General features: G+C 37.8%; 2 protein-coding genes across 3 annotated transcripts; one reads left to right on the forward strand and one right to left on the reverse strand.

The window, feature by feature from the left end:
* Position 1: 1 nt before the first annotated feature.
* cyb561d2 (cytochrome b561 family, member D2) lies at positions 2-4,194 on the reverse strand. Its single transcript, XM_042507717.2, has 3 exons — positions 4,058-4,194; positions 3,932-3,969; positions 2-2,891 (listed from the first exon to the last, which is right to left on the reverse strand). Exons 1-3 carry the CDS (start codon positions 4,188-4,190, stop codon positions 2,388-2,390), a joined length of 675 nt encoding a protein of 224 aa, XP_042363651.2. The 5' UTR covers positions 4,191-4,194; the 3' UTR covers positions 2-2,387.
* A 176-nt stretch (positions 4,195-4,370) lies between these two features.
* Positions 4,371-19,578, forward strand: rassf1 (Ras association domain family member 1). Of its 2 annotated transcripts, none has more exons than XM_042507705.2 (7): positions 4,371-4,511; positions 13,113-13,632; positions 14,236-14,360; positions 17,024-17,128; positions 17,249-17,537; positions 18,714-18,829; positions 18,946-19,578. In XM_042507705.2, exons 2-7 carry the CDS (start codon positions 13,347-13,349, stop codon positions 19,093-19,095), a joined length of 1,071 nt encoding a protein of 356 aa, XP_042363639.1. In that variant the 5' UTR covers positions 4,371-4,511; positions 13,113-13,346; the 3' UTR covers positions 19,096-19,578. The 2 variants fall into 2 exon arrangements, with proteins under 2 accessions (XP_042363639.1, XP_042363630.1); XM_042507696.2 differs by lacking the exon at positions 4,371-4,511 and adding an exon at positions 9,652-9,811.
* Positions 19,579-19,733: the final 155 nt, after the last annotated feature.

Below are 19,733 nucleotides of genomic sequence, written 5' to 3' on the forward strand. Positions count from 1 at the left end.
ATCATTTACAAATGCTTTTAATTTACAATATATCTTCAATATGATTTAATATCTCTACCATTCAAAAATGTGACTACGTAAGTAATCAAAGGCAGCATAAATAATCAAAAGGCAGGATAGACAACCTGAGATACAGTAATTCAACAAATACTCAAAACAGATGAGAGGATTTTTAAAAGTATTAAGGTTATAAATCATTCCTCCAGCAGAAATTTTTGGCTAGTCATCAATACTTTTATTTTATTTTATTTAGAAATGTACCTATTTTTTTCTTCAAATTGTATCTCCCAATGTGAAGGTCTTGCAGCTATCAAAACCTTCACACTGCACAATTTATTTTCTTATTTATTGATTTTTTTGTGCCTAATATCAGTCACATTTCAAGCACTTCAGTCTAAAATATGACCAAGAGTCTACGACCATGCCAGCAGCTCTGTGAGGCTGCACACTGATGCTAATGCTAACATTAACATGTTTACATACTGATTATTTGCTGGTTTAATGTTTACCATGTTCAGTGGTTTAAGCATTTTAGCATGCTAACGTGCTAATTAGCAGTAAAAACAAAGTAGAGCTGAGGCTGATAGGAATGTCAATAAAGCTGTAATTGGTAACTTAAAAACAACTTTTCACTGAAACTGTCTCTAAACCCACACAGTAGTACACGAGACAGATAATATGTGAAAAAATACAATAATGTTCCTGCTCCTTGTAGCACTTCTGATGGCATTTGCTAAAATCTACCACATGTGAACGAGAACAACCGATCAGAGCCGAAGAGTTTCAAACGCAGCTGTCAGTCATGTCAATCACTGCTCGCGAACTGCGGTCAAACTGTCAACGCTGTCAAAATATGAGTCAAAATTCTGTTACATGCATTGTCTATTTTTCGCCTCAAACATTTTCAGAAACTTATTTTAGTGTACCGTTTAGCTGTAAAATGAGATTTTTGCTTCATTTTGGCTCAACCGTTTTCAACATGGTGAGCGGTTTGCAGACTTTCTCATTTCACAGCTAAACTGTACACTGAAACACATTTCTGAAAACATTTGGGGTCATAAATAGATGATTCAGATTTAATCAGCACTGCCTCGTTTGACAGATTGTCGGCACTTCACGAGCAGTGATTTACATGACTGACGGCTGCGTTTGAAACTCCTCGGCTCTGATTGATCGTTTGATCAGCTATTGCGGATTCTAGAAAACGCCATTAAGCCTCCTACAGATTGGGAGATTTCAGCAGTCCTATAAGTTTGATGCAAGCTACACTGCGTGACAGGGATCTAAAAAACTTGGGTACAACATCAAGTTTGATGTGTGCAGACTGTATGATGATAATGCTGATCATGGGCTATAAAGTATGTCCATCGACGTCAATATACAAGAACAAAACTTTGTCTGTGTGCATCATCAATCGGCGCCGCTGTAATAGTAACAGCAAACTGTAAAAAAAAAACAAAAAAAAACAACAAATCGAGCCCTCGCTGCAGTGGCATTTATGTGTGTTGGAAATAGTCTGAATAAGAGTAGGAGGATGTGGGTACGGTCGTGGCTGGGGAAACTTGGCATGCCAATTTTGCAATGAGATCTCGAAGTGGTTATTAGCATCTATAAGCATTTATCATTGGCGCTAGAGTCACGCTTATCAGTGCGTTATTTCACGCTGCATTTCTATTGGGTGGTTAGTAGTCGCAGCTCGTAGCAGCAGTCACGCAGTAAGATGCTCATCCCAAATTTCAGACACTGTCACAATTTCATCCCAAGACCGTGACAATGTCCATCCTTGATCCTCTCTCACTGTGTGACGTAGGACGTACCGTTTTAGAGCCACGACCAAAGATATCGGCACGTTTCTTTCACTAGTTCATCTTTCGTGTGGGACAGCCCAGAATCACACAGTGTATACCGGGCTTTTAATGAACGAGAAGGAGGAGGAGGATAGTTTGTTATTTCACATACTATCTGTCTTGTAGTAATATCAGGATGAAGTGACAGTTTTAGCAAATGTGAAAGTTATTTATATAAAAATTACCAACTACAGCTTAAATTTTACAAGTATTTGGCCATAAACTTAAGCCCGACTTGTGAAATATTTGTTGTTGTCAAATGTAAATTCCTAGAAAACAAATACATACGACATGACCTTGGTGTCTTCAACGGTTCTGTGTAAAAATGTAAAAAAGGCAAGAAAAGTTATTTCATTATCCACATTTGGCACTCGTGCATCATGAAATGTGAGGACCTTCAAAGCAGCTGCAGACATCAGTTCCTTTTTGAATTTCAAGCAAATCAAACTTGACCGCATGTGAGTAAAATATGAAATCTCCGAGGCAAACCCTTCGCACGTATTCAGTGAGTGTTTTAAAGAGTCGATACCATGTCTTCTGTCAGGAGTGCAGACGTTTCTTCGCCATGTACGCGCTGGTGATCTGGTTCATTATGACGAGGGCGTTGAGAGCAGTGCAGAGCGCTGACAGGTACCAGGTGTATTTCCCGACAGCTGCAGTGAACCAGGCAGAGCTCAGGCCGAGGAGCAGGCTGGCACTGCCCAGCAGGTATGTGACGAGTCCGGACGCCACATGGTAGCGTTTGAGTTTGGCCAGGGACCATCCTTTGGCCAGAGAGGTGTAGATGAGAGGCACGGCTGCCACAGACTGAAGCCCCACCACACACACTGTGAGCAGGCCCAGCAGACCGTGCCACGAGGTGAAGTGGGGTTTACCGTTCAGGTGTTTGTTGTAGGAGATGGCTGCCAGGCCGAGGACGGCACAGGACGCACAGAGGCACTGCAGGATCCAGTGAACACGACCTTTTGTCTTATGTGAAAACCTTTTGATGGGGGAGCCATGAGGGGAGAAGAGGAGTATGGCCTCTGTCATGAAGAAGGTGAACTAGTAGGAAAGGAAAGCAGATTAAATCAGGCTGCTGCTCAACATTATTGTCACTGCTCATTCATGTGTTGGTATATTTATTATAACTTATCATTTTATCGATTTATTCATTTATGTTATATTTTTATCCTTCTATTTATAGGTTTTATTATGCCTCTGGTGTTTTCCCACTTATGGTAGCGTTTCCTCAGCTCCTGGTTTTAATGAGCTTTACTTAATCACAAAGTCTTGTTTTTATTCAGGTGCTTCTAAGTCTTTCATTTTAGATTTAAAAACATTTATGGACTCCTTGAGTTTCAAGTCATTCTGCAGTTTTTTTCCTCAAACAATTCAAACTGACTGGGCAGATAGACAGTCACGATCGGTGGCCAATCACCTTTTAAGGGTGGCCTGTGCCACCCCTGGCCACGCCATAAACACGCCCCTGCTTATTATTATGTTTGATGATGATTATTTCTGACTGCAATGTGTGGTTGCCTATTCTAGAATAGCGTTTTTTTAATTATAATTTATAGCAATATTCTGAGGTAGTATGGTATTAAAGTATTGGGTGGCGGGGATGTGTCCCCCACAAAATGTATTATGATTACTACATTAGTTCAATAGTAGTGGTTGGCTGATATTGGTTTTTCAAGGCTGATACTGGTACCAATTATTAATAGAGACCAATGACAGATATTTGGAAACAATATGTATTTACAATACAAAATCTAATCTAATCTATAACAAACTCTAAAACTTTGTTTAATGCCAGTGCCAAATGCCAAGTTCCCAAAAGCTTTTTTTCTATAGTTGAGTGAAAATTAAAATCAAAAATGAATAAATAAAACAAGCTTCCTGAGGTTTTACAAAGTCAAAGTTCCTCCCATGCTTACACTTTAATCGATTTAATTCTAATAATAATAATCATGAAAATAAAACACTGACACAGATATGATGCCAAATATAGGCCCCAATAATCGGCTATCTGTCGACCCCTGTTTGATAAAAAATATTTCATGTATTTGCTGTTGAAAGGACTTGTAAAAGCTTAAACTTACCGCTAAAGTCATAAAAAAAGGATGCCAAGAAAACCAACCTGTAATAAAACAGGTAACGTTAAATTAATAAACGGTATACGCCAACAGTGCCAGTGACAGGCGGATGTTTTGATGATGAGGACTCACTTGTACCGGGTCGGGACAGAGCTGTGATGATCGCCGTGAACACGACACACGCACAGTGGGTCAGCACCGCGGAGGCGGTCCTGCTGTAGCCGTAGATCCGAGGCTCGGACTCCGTGTCCTTGTTGTAAACCATGTTTAAGTCACTTTATGTGGACTTTGTTAGCTCACCTGCTGCTGACACTTCACCCTCAGACTGGACGGTTACCTAAAGTGAACTCAGTTTCAGCCAACAGAAGCGGAAGTGATGGTGAATACAAAGTAACTGTTAACCTCGAGCTGTTACAGTCCCGATGAGTTAACGCGATAAGACAAGAAATCAATAACGGATATCCGCATTAACAACTGTTACATTACGGTGACTTTGCGAATCATAAACGTATCTGCTCTCCAGTGAAAAGTCCAACATGCGTTGAGTTGTTGTGGAGCCACGGCGGCCAGGAAAACATCACTTCCGGTAAGCTCTTTCAGAATAAAGTGCTGTCTTGTCAGCAGTCGACACTCATTTTAAGAAGACACTCAAAAACTTTATTTTACAGAGGTAATGAGAACTGACGTTGAAGACAGTCATGTCTGTCTATGACAGAGTATGACATCTGTGTTGGGTGCACAACTTGAATTACAAGGTAAAAGGTAGATTTATATGTTTTTTAAAAAATAATGAATTAAAAGTTGTACCAAATCATGCTACATCTTTGGAGTTGAAGGATGACTTGATTAAAATTACCAGCTACTATTAAACTTCTATCTGGTTGCTTGGGCAACTGCAATTCCTGCAGTGCATTTTTGAGTTCGCATCAGAGTCTTATGTCCAGTTGGCTCTAAACAAGGTCCGACTGTCCAGTGCAATAGCTTGATCCAGGATGTTAGGGGTTAACCTTGTCTCTGTGAGGATGTGCGCAAAGCAGTCTCTGATCTCCCCTTGCGTGAGCCTCAAACGCATCTCATCCACTTTAATCTCCTACTTCTATACTTCTTCCTACTCCTTTTTCAACATGTAAGGTGCAATTGTTACTTTTTTTAAAATATTGACTATAAGTTATCAAAAACATGGGAAGACAACAACAACAAACGAACGGGAAAGTAAAAAACCAAAACAAAACACAGAGACAACACAAAAAAATGCTTAAAATTAGAATGACTCTGTAAATAGTTGTAAATATTTTTAACAATGAGGTGGCAATAATCCCAAACCAACAAATATTATTCAGACGTGTGTTGTAGCTGGAAAAGAGTTGTAGCACTGTCTTAGTATCTCTCTGATTACAAAGAAATAGTTAGCTCCTTACAAACTTTTTTCCACGCTTTTATTCTGAAATTAGAGTGCCCGGAAATCCCTGTTTATTGTGGTAAATTTGACGCACGTGTTGATGGCTGACGTGGATGCCTCTTAGAAAGAGTCTCCACATGCATTTAGTAGAAAACATTTTTTTATTGGTTGTCAAATCCGGAACTGCAGGTACAAAATTGTTTTTAAAGTTCTAGACATTAATTTAGTCGAATTGTTATAATCTCAAATCTAAACCACAAACTCCATGCAGTCAAACTATAAAACCCATAGAAGGTGGAAGGTAGATTTATTAGTCATTTTTTCATACAAAGTTTAAAAATTTTTTTTGATTTGTCCTTGATCCGGCTACATGTTTGGAGTTGAAGGATGGGTTGATTAAAATCAGCAGCTACTATTAAAATTCCATCTGGTTCTTTGGGCATTTTGCTGCTGGTGGCATCATTTCATTTCTGCAGTGCATTTTTTGAAGTTGCATCAGAGTCTTGTGGCCTAATGGCTCCCAACAAGGTCCGTCTATCCAGTGCAATAGCTTGATCCGGGATGTCAGGGGTCAACCATGTCTCTGTGGAAATGTGCGCAGGGTAGTCTCTGATTTCCCGTCGCTGAGTGAGTCTCAATCATATCAGTTTGGATGCTGGTTTCTGGTTAAGGATGTGATGTCTCAGACTAATACCACTCATTCCACATCCAACAGTTCAGTGGACACACTGGTCCGCTGTTCAGGTTATTGTGCTCCAATTACTCTCATGGGCTTGTGACCCTGCAGGGCCTCCACACACTGGGCATACAGAGCAAGACAACATGCTCATTCAGGAAGTCCCTCTCTTTGTTTTTCTCTGTCTTACACACACATTATAATGGAGACACATTATGCCCACAAACGCAGTGCCATATGGTTTCTTCATGCTTATAAAAATGAAGTCTAATTATAGACAGACAACAACCGTATTTATGTACATTGTGCGTTTCTTTGTTTGTTTCCCGGAGGAGCCGGACTTTACATGTGGGTTCTTGTTATGACATGAATTCATCACAGAGACGCTTGTGTTGTCCAGATGGTGGTACTAAAGTATTACATCAAAAAGTCCTGACTCCCATTTTATTGGTCCAGTAGACATAAGATCTCAGATCATTATGCATCAAAGTTTTATTCTGCTTTTTTATTGACTACAAATACCCCATTACGAGGAAAGGTCTTTTTTTCAAAATTAAATATAAGTAAAAGTACATGTACAAGTGTTTGCCACAAAATGTAATCTGAATAATAAAGGTAAAAGTACTTATTTTGCAGAGTGACTACTGTCGGTGTTAAAGTATTTTGTTATTTGGATCATTATTTATTAATGTGTAAGTGGTACTTTAATGTTGAGGTTCATTGAGGTGGAGCAATAAAAAAAGGGCATACTCATGAAAAAAACAATGAGTACAAACAAACGAGTACAGTATTTGATCACTTGATAAAGTATTCAGATCCTTTACTTAAGTAAGAGCACTAATACACACTGTGAAAACACCCTGTTACAAGTAAAAGTCCTGCACTGAAAATGTTACTTAAGTAAACGTAAGTAAATATTCAAGGAAAATGTACTTACAGTATTAAAAGAAGGCTGCCCTATGTAGACACACCCAAAAAAACCCTCAAAATCATTTAAAAAAAGGAAAAGAAAAAAAACACTCCAAACTTTTAATTATTTAACCCCCCCCAAAATAAAAAGAGACCCCACCCAAAATTACAATTATTTCAAAAAAGAGAAAAAACTCAAAACCTCAAAGTTAATAAAAAATAAAAAAAATCCTCAAAGTCCAAATTATTTTTTAAAGAGAAAAAAAAACACCCCAAATTCACAATTATTGAAAAAAACATCCAAAATACTCAAAATTGTTTTTAGAATAAATAACAACAACAAAAACATTTTTAAAAAACTAAGGTATGGTTTTTCTCTTGTTAAAAAATGATTGAAATCAGTAAAGAAAATAAGAGAGTGGTACTCTAAATCTCACTGCAACGTGCATGTTTTGCCGGAGAGAGATAAAGAGTCGTTCTTCATCTGCCATCCATATTTAAGCCTGGAGGCTTTTCTCCATTTGAAAGATTTCCAAATGTCCCTCAATTAAACATTGAAGGGTCTATTCATTCCACACTAAAATGAAACAAAAAAAACTCCCTCTGTTTCAGACTGATCAATATCATTCGTAAGATATTAAGGCACATCATACTGACTCATTAAATCCCCTTTTGATGAAAGTCTAACATTTTACAGACTAATATTTTGACTTTGTGGGCAATAATTAGGGCCTGAGCACCAAACGGTGCGAGGACCCTCTTGGAATGCAGGTTATTGTTATTTTTCTGACAATGAATCAAATTTTTGGAGGTTACAACATGCCCAAAAACCCATGAAAGTTGGTACGCATGTCCGGCCTGACGAAAAATTTTGTATTTTAGTGGTTTCAGATGTGGGTGTAGCAAAGTTGCTTCACAGCGCCCCCTAACATGTTGCCCCAATAGCTAGTTTTACCTATAATAACATAACATATCATACCCAGATGCAAAAAAAAGCCTCTTGGACCCACCCCCCAAAACCAACAGGAAGTCAGTCATTTCAAATTTTGTCCTTTTTTTTGCCAATTTCCTGCCTCGTGCTTTTGCGATATCGTCCCACAGGATTAATCTGATCAACTTCAAATTTGGTGTCTCCAATTTTAGCCACTTGTTGATGAAAAGTTATCAAAGGTCTGCCCTGAGCAGGTCTATATGCTAATTTTCTGTCAGTGTACTAACATGCCTCAATAGCGCCCCCTACAATGTTTCAATGAGGCAGCCTTCTCACCTGCATGTATGATATCTGATAGACATGTCTATCATGTCCAGATGCACAAAAAAGTCCCTTGGACCCACCCCCAAACCCAACAGGAAGTCGCCCATTTTGCATTTCGTGCTCATTTTTGGCGATTTCCACCAGGTCTCTCTTTATGCTAATTGAAATTTGTCCTCCCTTGTATTTGATTCACTCCCTCTCGGAAAGCGTGGTGAGCTGTACTCCATTATAGCTCTCTGTTTATGCTAATTAAAATGTGCCAACCCCCTTGTTTGATTGGCTCATCCTCGGAAGGTGTGGTCAGCTGTATCTTTTTGTAAGTCTTGCTTTATGCAAATAAGAATGTGCCAACCGCTGTGTTTGATTGGCTGACTACATCAAACATGAATTGCATTTTTGGAGGTTGCAACATGCCTAAAAACTCATGAAACTTGGTATGCATGTCCAGCGAACAATTTTGTATTTTGGTGGTTTCGAATACGGGTGTGACAAAATGGTTTCACAGCGCCCCCCAATGTGTGGCCCCAATGCCCCCTTTCACCTACAATTATAAAATTCAGTTTAATTATGTATCATACCCAGAGGCACAAAAAAAGCTACTTGGACCCACCCCCAAACCCAACAGGAAGTCAGCCATTTCGAATTTTGTGCTGATTTTTGCTGATTTACTGCGTCGTACTTTTGCGAACTCTCCCACAGGATTGATCTGATCAACTTCAAATTTGGTATGTCCAATTTTACCCCTTGCTGATGAAAAGACCCAACTCGCCTGCCTGGGAAGGCTCCACCTTCCTCAGGTGCAATCATTTGATTAATTAGAGGTGTTGCCATCCTCCCTTTGTTTTACTGTCGACTGACAAAAATTTCTGACTGTTTTGATTTTTTTTAAAAATCAAGTTTAAAAAAATTAAGGTTTATTTGGGTGTTTCTTTCTCTGTTTTTTAAAAATAATAATAATTTTCTTTCTTTCTTTCTCTTTTGATAATTAAAATTTGTCTTGATTATTTTATATTTAAAAAACTAGTTTTTAAATAATTTGAGGGTTTGTTAGTGTTGCTTTATTTATTTATGTTTATTCAATATATTATTATATCAATATTTATTTATTTTAAGGTTTTCAGATGTTGTTAAAATAATGTTAAGAGGGTTTTGTGTGATTTTTTTCTGTTGTTGATTTTTTTTAAGCAATATAGAGTTTTGGGGTGTGTTGCTTTTTGGTGATTTGTGTATATAGATATAATTTTGAGGGTTTTTGTTAGGTTTTAAGTATATTTTCCCCGATTTTACACTTACTTACTTTTTACTAAAGTAACATTTCCAGTGTAGGGTTTTACATGTAACAGAGTGGGTTTAAGGATCCTTCGTCCACCACTGATGGTCATAACTACCATTACATTCACCTTTCCATCACTGGACACATATTTTTTTGTACTGTGTGATAACAGAGGGGGTTCTTCTGGTGGTGCCTCCCTTTAGGATGGTTTAATACTCACTCGGGATTAGACGGTAATCCCTCGCTCACAATGTGCATGCGCAAACTGAAGTGCGTGCATCGGACGAGGGACAGCTCGGTGTTAATACAAACGACAAACTGCGTTTATTCTCCAAATATCCTCCACGAGAAGTGCCGATAATGAATTAAACGAGGTAAGGTCCTCTTTTATTACCGTTTTGTCTGCCAACAAATCCGGATATTTGTCCCGGTGTCACTGTCAACTGAGTTTGTCGTCCCGTTTCAGACAGGATTAAACCGGGTTGTCCCGTTACGCGTTGGGTAGCATTCTGCAACAAATGACAGATAATTTACACTTGTACTTAAAGCCATGCGTGTTAAATTTAACACGGAAGTGATTTATGAAAAAAGCAGCAGAAAATGCACGGGTGATCCCCTCCGGTGGTACAATGTGCTCTTGTTGCCCCGCTGTGTGGATAATTGCGCCGTGTGGTGACCCACTTGGCAGATAGAGCCTCGGGTTGTTCATATTCAAGTCACAATGCAGCTCCATAGAAAAACTCATGAAAGTTTCCGATGCACCTGTCAACATTTTACACTTATTATCCCGAATAACTCCAAGAATAACAAGTGCACTGTAAAATCTGACAAGTTGATTTCACTTTTAAAAAATCCAGGAAACCGATTACCTTGAAAATATAAGTAAATATAACAATTGGTCTTTATTTATGTTTACATTTTATCTTACAGTTAAGTTGAGTTAAAATTTAGTTATATTTACTTGATTTTGTCTAGTTGTTGCAACCTAAAATGAGAATTTTAATCAAATAAATCTTTCCAAGTTTTAGCAACTTCAGTAAACCAAGTTTACTGTGCTATATATCTGTATTCTGCTGGTTTCAAACTAGTCTATCACAATTATATTTTCTTAAACAAAGCAGAACCCACAGATTTCTAACTTCGTCATCAGCAAAACCCTCAGACTAACTACGTTTACTGAAGTTGTTAACACTTAGAGAGAACAAGGTAATTTCACTTGTCATTTTTAAGTCACAACAACTTTGCAAAATTAAGTAAATACAGTTCAATTTTGAGTATTGTAAGTAAGGTTAACTTGTCAGATTTTACAGTGTGGTGAAGTGCAAGCAATACCACAACATAAAAATATTACATTACAAGTGACAGGTCTGAGGAAAGAACATCAGCAGAATGTGCTGAAAGTCTCCAGACAAGAGCTTTATGCAGCAGAATGACTCCTGTCACTGTTATTTTATTATGTTTTTATCAATTGATCAATATCACTGATTTATAAAAATATCAGCAGCATTTTAATGTTGAAGCATGTTGTGGTCTTTGTTGGGTAGGTCGTTTTGAAATGTATTAGGTCAAAAATTACCCTGTTAATAAGTAATGTAACTATTTTGTATACTACATGAAAATAATATACTTTATTAAGGTATACTTGATTACTTTATGATTACTTTCATATCAAATGTTTTATTGAGAAGTCTTGAAAACACAAGTGCAGAAATGTTGCATTTAAATTCGTCTCAGCAACTTTGATGGCCAGCATTGCCCAAAAATATGCCAAAGGAAGTAATTCCTGCACAACGAAAAAACTCAGAGCAACAGAATGAATGTTAAGTTCTACATATGTTGTTCTACATTCTCAAATTCTTTCAAAAACATGAGAAGACCCAAAACTCAAAAATTAGCACAAAATTAGTAAAGTAGTAGAATACCTGAAAATTTGCACCTAAAAAAGATCAAGTAAAATTAAAAAATAAATGGAAAAAAACAGCTTAAAAATTATAATAATTTTGAAAAACAATTTTAATTGACATTATTATGATAGTTAATGTAGATTGTAATAGCTCTCTGGATATTTTTTAAAAGCTTTTTTAAAAAATCTATTAATTTCTTGCAGTTTGTGGGGCATTTCTTTCCAACTCGCTCTTTGTTTTTTTCCCCATGCTTTTGAAAGAAATCAAAACAATTTGCTCAGGGATAAAGGTATTAAATACTTGTGAAAGGCATCCAAATGCACCACAAGAAAAGTGATGTTGCGCCAGGTTTCAAAGGGTTAATCTACAACAATGCTTTATATTCTCTTAAATTATTTTATATACGTTGGCTTTAATATTAGTCTGCAAAACCACTACAGCTATAATAATATAATATAATAACAGCAGTAAAACAGAGGAAAAAAATGTACAATATTTCTATTTCAAACACAGTAGAGAAGAGGTGGTCAGGTCACATGAAATTAAAATACTAAAGTAAAGTTTAAGTACCTTCAAACAGTACAGCATGAGTAAATGAATTTAGCTGCATTCCTCCTCTGTGGGTCACACACTCAGCACCTGTAGCTGTTACACATGCATATATGACATAAAAGCTTTTTAAAAATGTAACAGTGGCTGTAGACGTTTTATGTCACCAGTTATTTCTGAAATGATGGATATAAGTTAGTTCTGTGCTTTCTGAATTGTAATGAATGAAATGGTAGCTGTTGGCCCATTTTTATGCAGTTTTGTTTCAGTGTCACACGCAGAAAAACAGTATGAGTGGTCCGAGGATTTCACAGGATTATACCAGTTATCTTGTCCCACATTTTATTATAATCATATGAATCCTGGCATCAGATAACAAAGGTTAATCCCTTGTTCTTCTGTTCGTGAAGGCCATAGTGTCATACAACATCAGCACCCATTATATGAAAATGCTAGTTTCTGAATTTAAATAGCATTCATATAGTTGGTGTCTATGCTGTATGACACTATGGCCTCCATAATTTCCCTCTTTGGCACTTTTTATCAATCTAGATTGTTTTTGTGTGAGCAGCTGGGTGTTGGAGATATCGGCCGTGGTGATGTCTGTCTTCTCTCCAATATAATGGAACCAGATGGCACAAGGAAATTTAAATTCCAGCGCACACCACAGATGCTCAGGTCGACGCTTTTTAATTAATATTTCACATTAAAAAAAAAAAGAGCAAACTATTGCTGTTGAGTTTATTAAATTTGTTTTTTGGCACTTTGAGCCCCTCAAGCCGAGTGCCATCTAGTTCTATTATATTTTGTTCTTGTAGACACAAGAACAAAATGTACATTTATAGTTATACTTTAGTGTTTAGATATATTTATTTTATATTAGTACTTATGTTTAAATTTTATTGATATATTCTACACTTTCCTACTTCTTTTAGACTTTTGAATGGGGGGCATCTGTAACTAAAGGCAATTTCCCCTCGGGGATCAATAAAGTATTTCTGATTGTGATTCTGATGATTGAAGCAAAGGCAGACAAGATATCTACGACTGATATCTCGAACACTCTGCAACTCACACCGAAACAACCCAGATTGATAGTTAACGTGACATGTAAGAGGAAAAATATGTATTCTTGATTTTGGGGTGAACTGCTCCTTTAAGCTGGTTCATGTAGTTATTGTATTGTACATTAACATGTATATGCTTTCAAACGTTATTGCAGCTCCTAAAGACTTGGTGGACATCTGTTCCTCTGCCACCAACATCAAAAAACGGACCTGGAGCTTTTTTTTTGCCCAGATAGCGAACATTTCATCAGAGCCTTCACAACTGTCTCATAAAGGATGCAAATCTGCACATACTAATGCCGTCTCCTCTCTGGGCTGGATGTACGCCCCAACTCGCTCATGGACAGCAGGTGCTCACTTGACATGTCAGAGTCTGTATCAGGGACAGGATGTCTAAATGTGAGCTGATCGAGCTGAAGGACCTCAGTGTCAATGATTCCATCGAGCTGGCTGCTCCTGCGGCCCGCACAGCCCCGCCGCCTGTAAACCAGCCAAGCCACTTCCACGTCGTCCGTCTGGTCGGAGACAGCGTCAGCATCGAGGCACCCCGGTGTCAGACAGGAGAGGCTGCAGTGGGTCATGACTTCCAATCGTACAGTTACACCCATCTGTCCTGGTGCGACCTGTGTGGAGAATTCATCTGGGGTCTTTATAAGCAAAGTCTGCGCTGCGCCAGTGAGTACTCTCTGCAAGTTCCCATGAGAATACCAAAAAACAAGAATATAATAAAAAATGGGTAGCTGCAGCCTTCTTTCTCTGCACCATAAACCATAGACTGTATAAAATAAATGACAAAGCCACTGTGATGCCACTTATTTACAAGGTACAAGGTAGATTTATTAGTTATTTTTTCAACATAGTCTAATAATTAATGTATGATTGGTGATGTGTGATGACCAAGATAGGTTCTCAGTGATGGTAATTCCAATGGACTTGGTGCTATTAGCACTTTAACTTAAAAAGGATGTATGTTGGATTTAGTCTGGATCCGACTCTTAACAGATGATTTCAATATTTGATTGTCCTTTTATTAAATTTTGATAAAGTTCTGCTCTGCGACCACGATTTGAAATTACGGTGGACAGGATTTGAGTCCCAGTTTTCTTCTTTAATTAATGGGCTCCAAACTTCACTTCCATGGAGAGGAATTGGTTCAATGATATTCTGGAAATGTTGTAGCCAAATGTGAATAGGGAGGTTTAATTTGAAAATGATTTTTAAAAATAAGATCTGTGAGCTTTGTCTGCCTTCTCTTACCTTTCTGTCTCTCTCTGTCAGACTGCAATTACACTTGTCACTACCGCTGCCGACCGTTCATCCAGCTGGACTGCAGCACAGATGGAAGTTTGTTAACAGACCAGGAAGATTTCTCTGCCGACTCCCTCGAGACAGACACAAATGTGGTGAGAATCGAAGCTACAATCACGTCTTTTCTCAACAGTACGTTTGCAAAGAAAGAAGTCTTTATTGTATTGTTTTAGGTGTGTAGGTCAAAGCAAATGGAGGCCAACAGATTGTCCACTGTTGTCCACTGCTGTCCACTGCTGTCCATATGTGCCATATGTTGTCAAAGATTCTGGTTTTATTGCCTGCTCATTGTCATTGCATCTATACAGAAAGTAATTTAGGAGAAGCTGAGGGGGAGGGGATAACTTAACAACTTCACAGTGAAACCGCTGCCTTTATTTCAGAACCACAGAGAAGAAAATCTGGGACAAACACAACTTATCATATAATTAAAGGATTGATTAATTAAATGGTAAATGGACGTGCATTTATAAAGCTCCTCTCCGACCAATCAAAGCACTTTACACATTCAACCATACATTAACCCTTTAAAACCTGGTTTGACATCAGCTGATGGGCACCTCTTTCAAGCTCTTAAACCCTGTGAAACCTGAGCACATTAGTTTGATTTCAAAAACATAGAGAAAAAAGGGAATGACCAATTTGGCAAGAAATCACCCACAAACTACAAGAAATTAGTAAAAGGTCACAAAGAAAAGGAAATCATAATTATATGTATATATGTATGTATATAGATATAGATAAAGATATAGATATATAAATTTTCTGCACTTTTGTTTTTGTATATTACTTTTGCTTATTTTCAGCTTGTACTTTTTTACTAATTTCTTGCTATTTTTTGGGCCATGTGTTAAGTTGCTCATTTCCTTCTTGGAGATACTGGCAATTTCAGGTTTCAGTGTCAGGTACTTTGACAAGTAGGAGGAAGCTTTTTTCATTAAACAAGCTCTATTTTACTTTTACTTTTTATGTACTCGGACACCTTATTTACAGTCAGCGTATTGGAACAAAAAACACGGTGGGAAAAAGTTTATTTTCTTTCTGATTTAGAAAGTGGTCTGTGGGTCATCATAAGTTGAGTGTCACTGCCTTAAACAATAGACCACGTTTAACCCTTTAACGACTGGATTGACATCAGTTTTCTTCACTAGCATTTATACCTCTGAAACCTGAGAAAACTGGTTTGGTTTTTTTTCTTTCTTTTTTTTTAAAAACATGGTAAAAAACGTAATTAGCAAAAAGATAACAAGGAAATTATCTGAAAATTAACTATTTTTTCTTTTCTTTTCTTAATTTTTGGGGGGAAATTTTTCAGTTAATTTTACTTTCTTTCTATTTCTTGGGTTATTTCTTGTTAAGTTGCTCGTTGAATATTTTTAAAAAGAAATCAAGCCAAATTTTATCTGGTATCAGAGAGTTAAACACCGTGTGAGGGTGCAATAATGCTATGGATGAAGTTGTGATGTGGTCAGTTTTATATGGAAACTACATTTTAATGTTGATATGTACACACTCATCAACAGTCACATAGGGTGAGAGTTATGCTGTTAGGCTGTTAGGATAATTTGAGCAGATCTCCTCTGGGAGTAGGCGGGTCCTGCAGACGTCTTTGTGAGGTTTTATTGTCAGGGAGGAGCAAATGGAAATACTGAGGTCAAAACAGCTGTGAGCAGAATCAGATCTCTCCACACAGAAGAGAGAGACAGAGGAAATATAAGAAAATCCTGACTTCAACTCCAGACATAAGATTTTGGCAATGACAAAAATATAAAAAAAGTTTGCCAAAATTCCTGCTCACCCGAACCTCGGAGATGACCTGGGGAAGCTCAGCAAGTAACACATTCTGCGGTCAGGAGGACTCAGAGCTGGAGTTATATTTTACTGCACGTACGTCTCTCTTTCACAAGGTCAGAAGATCAGCGGCGAGGCTGTGACGTTATTAATCAGGCCTATAGGTCCAAAGTTGTTTTCACTTTCTGTTTGGATAATTATATTAAATCAAGACACATACAAAAAACTTTTATTTATTTCCTTTTATCAGAATTGGAAATACTTAATTGATCCCTGAGGGGACATTGTGGTTCGTTACAGTCACTTTGATGCCAACAACAGAGAATTATAGAAAGTAGAAATGAGTACCAGCAGAAAATATTTAAAAATATAAAATAGAAATACACTAATAATAAAAACAGTTAGCACTACTATGTAAACATTTAAAAATTAGAAGTATGTATAATGTACTGAGTGTGTCAAGTGTGTAAAAACATAACATATAGAATACAAATACAGTAATAAAAAGAAACAATTACCTTTGGTATGTGATTATTTAAAATTATAAATATGTATGATGTGCTGATACATGTATGATATCATGATGTATGATACAATACAGTGTATAAAACTGGTATGTTAAGTCAGAAATATAAACATATATGTGTGATGGTACAATGTGCACCAGTTATATACATGGGTAACAATAAGAATATATACAATAAATGCAATACGTGTAACATGTTAAACATAGCCAACATTCAAGGGTTGAAAGAATTTTGCACAGTCTAATAATTGCACAGAGGATTGCTTGTAGTGAAATGTTGCACTAATTATTGCAGTAAAGACAGTGATATAAAGAATAAATAATGTTCATGCATCTGTCACTTTGTCTTCATCCTCAGCGCACACTTGTGAGGAGGAGCTTTCTGCTGATTTTACTGTATGTGGCCCATTTGATTTACTGAAGCTGCTCTTTTCATTTTAGGACGAACAGATCGACTGGCGGAAACAGGAGTTGACTGTTAGTGAGATTCAGCAGAAGGTGAAGGAGTATAACGCACAGATCAACAGCAATCTCTACATGGTGGTTGTGAGTGACTGATAAACTCCAAACATTCATTCATGATATAATGTACTTGATCTGTATTTTAATTGTGTTAGCATTTTACTCCCATTCTTACAATATATTGTACGTCTGTCTACCTTGCAGAATAAAGACGGGTCCTACACTGGTTTCATCAAAGTCCACTTTCAGTTACTCCGTCCCATCTCCCTCCCTCCCCGTCCGAGCCTGTGCTCGTCACCGGAGGAAGATCAGCAAGGCAGACGGATGAAACGGCGGACATCTTTCTACCTCCCTAAAGACGCAGCCAAGCACCTGCATATAAGCTCCCAAACACGTGTGCGTGAAGTCATCGAGGCACTGCTCAACAAGTTCACGGTGGTGGACAACCCGGCCAAGTTCGCCCTGTTTGAACGTGCTGAGAGACAAAGTCAAGGTAGGGTCCTCAGTGATGTGCAGTTACTGTAAAACAAAATCTAACCAAGTATTTAAGGAACTGTGTGTAAGATTTACAGGGATTTAGTGGCATCTAGTGCTGAGGATTAAAGACTGCAATCAGCTGAAACTTTTCCTGGTTAGAAGTCCTTCGGTGTTCATTGTTCAGGAGGTTTTTTTGTTGTTTGTTTTTTAGTTGGCACTTGGCAAAAATGAGAGCATCGTGTCCATATTACTATATTATTAAAATATTTTTATTGGGTTTTGAAGAAAGAAAAATACACCATTACATAAGCAATACATAAACAGTCCAATACACACAATACCCATTCTTAAGCCTAATTATACAAGACAGAAAACACAGCCCAGCTTTGAGGTGCATCATTAAGTCCTCCATCCTGCACTTGTGTGAAGGTGGTAAGGTCTTTATCCAGCTGATTAGTAGAATGAACGCCCGCAGTCCGGTGGCATTACCCCAAAATATGGCAGTGTCAGGGTTTGGCGTGAGCCGCTTGTCACAGACAGACACAGAAAGGACCCGACCAGCTCAGAACAGGCCCGAAACTTTTGGCTTGGAGTTCCTGGATCACAACAAAATCTGGGACGTTTTCCATTTTTACCTGGATTCAGTTTGGCTTCTGTATTACCTTAGATTATATCAACACATGTCTGATACATATGGATGATGTATGCACCAATTGCTATAAAGCTGTGGGTAATTAAACCTGCAAAGTCCAGTCAAGTCTGCACCCGGAGCAGACTCTCTGGATGTCTGCAGAAAGTCCACTTGAAGCCTCTTGTGGATAGGATGAATTCTGGATTTAGACAGCATTCAGGACTCGTAGACTTCCTGTGAATGCCTCTGCAAAGTCTGCAAGTCTGCAAGTGCAAGATCTGCAAGTCTGAGATTTGGGTTCAGTCCAAGACTGCACCCTGAGGCTGATTTGACCTTTTACCTGACAACCTCCATTCTCTCGGTTTAATATGCAATTAAGTTTTATACAATATATCAAGTCAAGGGTCCCTAATCCATCAGTCCCTCGCCTGAAAAACGTTTGAAAACCCCTGCACAAAAAAAAACATACCTATTATTATACTTCATTTCTGACAATACATCCCCCTAAATCTTACACACTGGACCTTTAAGTTCTAACAGGCTGCGTTTTCTCTCCTTTAGTGTACATGCGTAAACTGTCTGATGATGAGTGTCCCCTCTTCCTGCGCTTGTGTGCCGGCCCCAGTGAAAAAGTCATGACTCTGGTTTTAAAGGAGAATGAAACAGGGGAAGTAAATGTAAGTCTCCATTTGGTTGTGAGAATTAATTCATGTGATAAACATGCCAACACATGATGAAAAACCCAAAATATGTTCTGTATATGAAACACATTCTGGTGTGCTCTCCTTCACAGTGGGATGCATTTAGTTTTCCCGAGTTGTGCAACTTTCTGCGGATCCTGAAGCGTGAGGAAGAAGAGCATGTGCGGCAGATTGTGAGGCGCTACGCTCTTGCTAGAGACACAATGAAGCAGGCCATGGCGAGGATTTCTACACCTGGATGACTTTGGATTCAAGTAATCTTCATATCTAAACAGGAAGAAGAACGTTCTGAATAGTATTATTGATTAGTGATGTAAATGGGAAGGGAAGAGCTCAGACACAGTGTTTTGAATAACTGTTGTTTTTGAAGCGGGGATATTGATGTTACATTTAATGTGAAATATCTAATTTTGTGCAAGCAAAGTCTCTGTTGTGAACTGAACAGGGGAAAAAATGTTTGTCGGACTTAATTGGATACAGTTCTTTCTTTAAAGTCCATGCTGCTTGACTGGATTACCAGTATTTATAGTGGTATTAAAACACAATTTTAGTGTATTTGGCCACTTTTAATGTGATATTTAGTTTCATTTATATTCTGTGAAGCTGGTTTTAAAATCTTTGGCACTTTAATGAACCTGTGAAATGGATTTGTGCAAATTAAAATGTGAAACAGTGTGTTTGCATTCTAACTATCCAATAAACTGATGATAATAAATTACAGCTCATTTTGATGTCATTGTTTAAATTATACATCAGAAAGCAATTTTGATACGCTGTGTCAGACCAGTAGTCCACATTCTATTGTGGAAAGCCAAAGCTGAAGTTTATGGATTAAAATATGCTGACTCCACACATATGTTATACTATCAACACTATGAAC

The sequence above is a fragment of the Plectropomus leopardus genome, chromosome 2, assembly GCF_026936395.1.
Source record: "Plectropomus leopardus strain MGB_pleo_1.0 chromosome 2, ASM2693639v1, whole genome shotgun sequence".
Classification (NCBI taxonomy): domain Eukaryota; kingdom Metazoa; phylum Chordata; class Actinopteri; order Perciformes; family Serranidae; genus Plectropomus; species Plectropomus leopardus.

Bases quoted from the DNA above. Each gene is read 5' to 3' on its own strand.
- rassf1 (XM_042507705.2), top strand. From the start codon at position 13,347: ATGTCTAAATGTGAGCTGATCGAGCTGAAGGACCTCAGTGTCAATGAT. The intron at 17,538-18,713 runs GTAGGGTCCTCA...TCTCTCCTTTAG, and splicing joins TGCTGAGAGACAAAGTCAAG to TGTACATGCGTAAACTGTCT. The intron at 18,830-18,945 runs GTAAGTCTCCAT...TCTCCTTCACAG, and splicing joins ATGAAACAGGGGAAGTAAAT to TGGGATGCATTTAGTTTTCC.
- cyb561d2 (XM_042507717.2), bottom strand. From the start codon at position 4,190: ATGGTTTACAACAAGGACACGGAGTCCGAGCCTCGGATCTACGGCTAC. The intron at 3,970-4,057 runs GTGAGTCCTCAT...GTTTTATTACAG, and splicing joins TCTGTCCCGACCCGGTACAA to GTTGGTTTTCTTGGCATCCT. The intron at 2,892-3,931 runs GTAAGTTTAAGC...CTTTCCTACTAG, and splicing joins CTTTTTTTATGACTTTAGCG to TTCACCTTCTTCATGACAGA.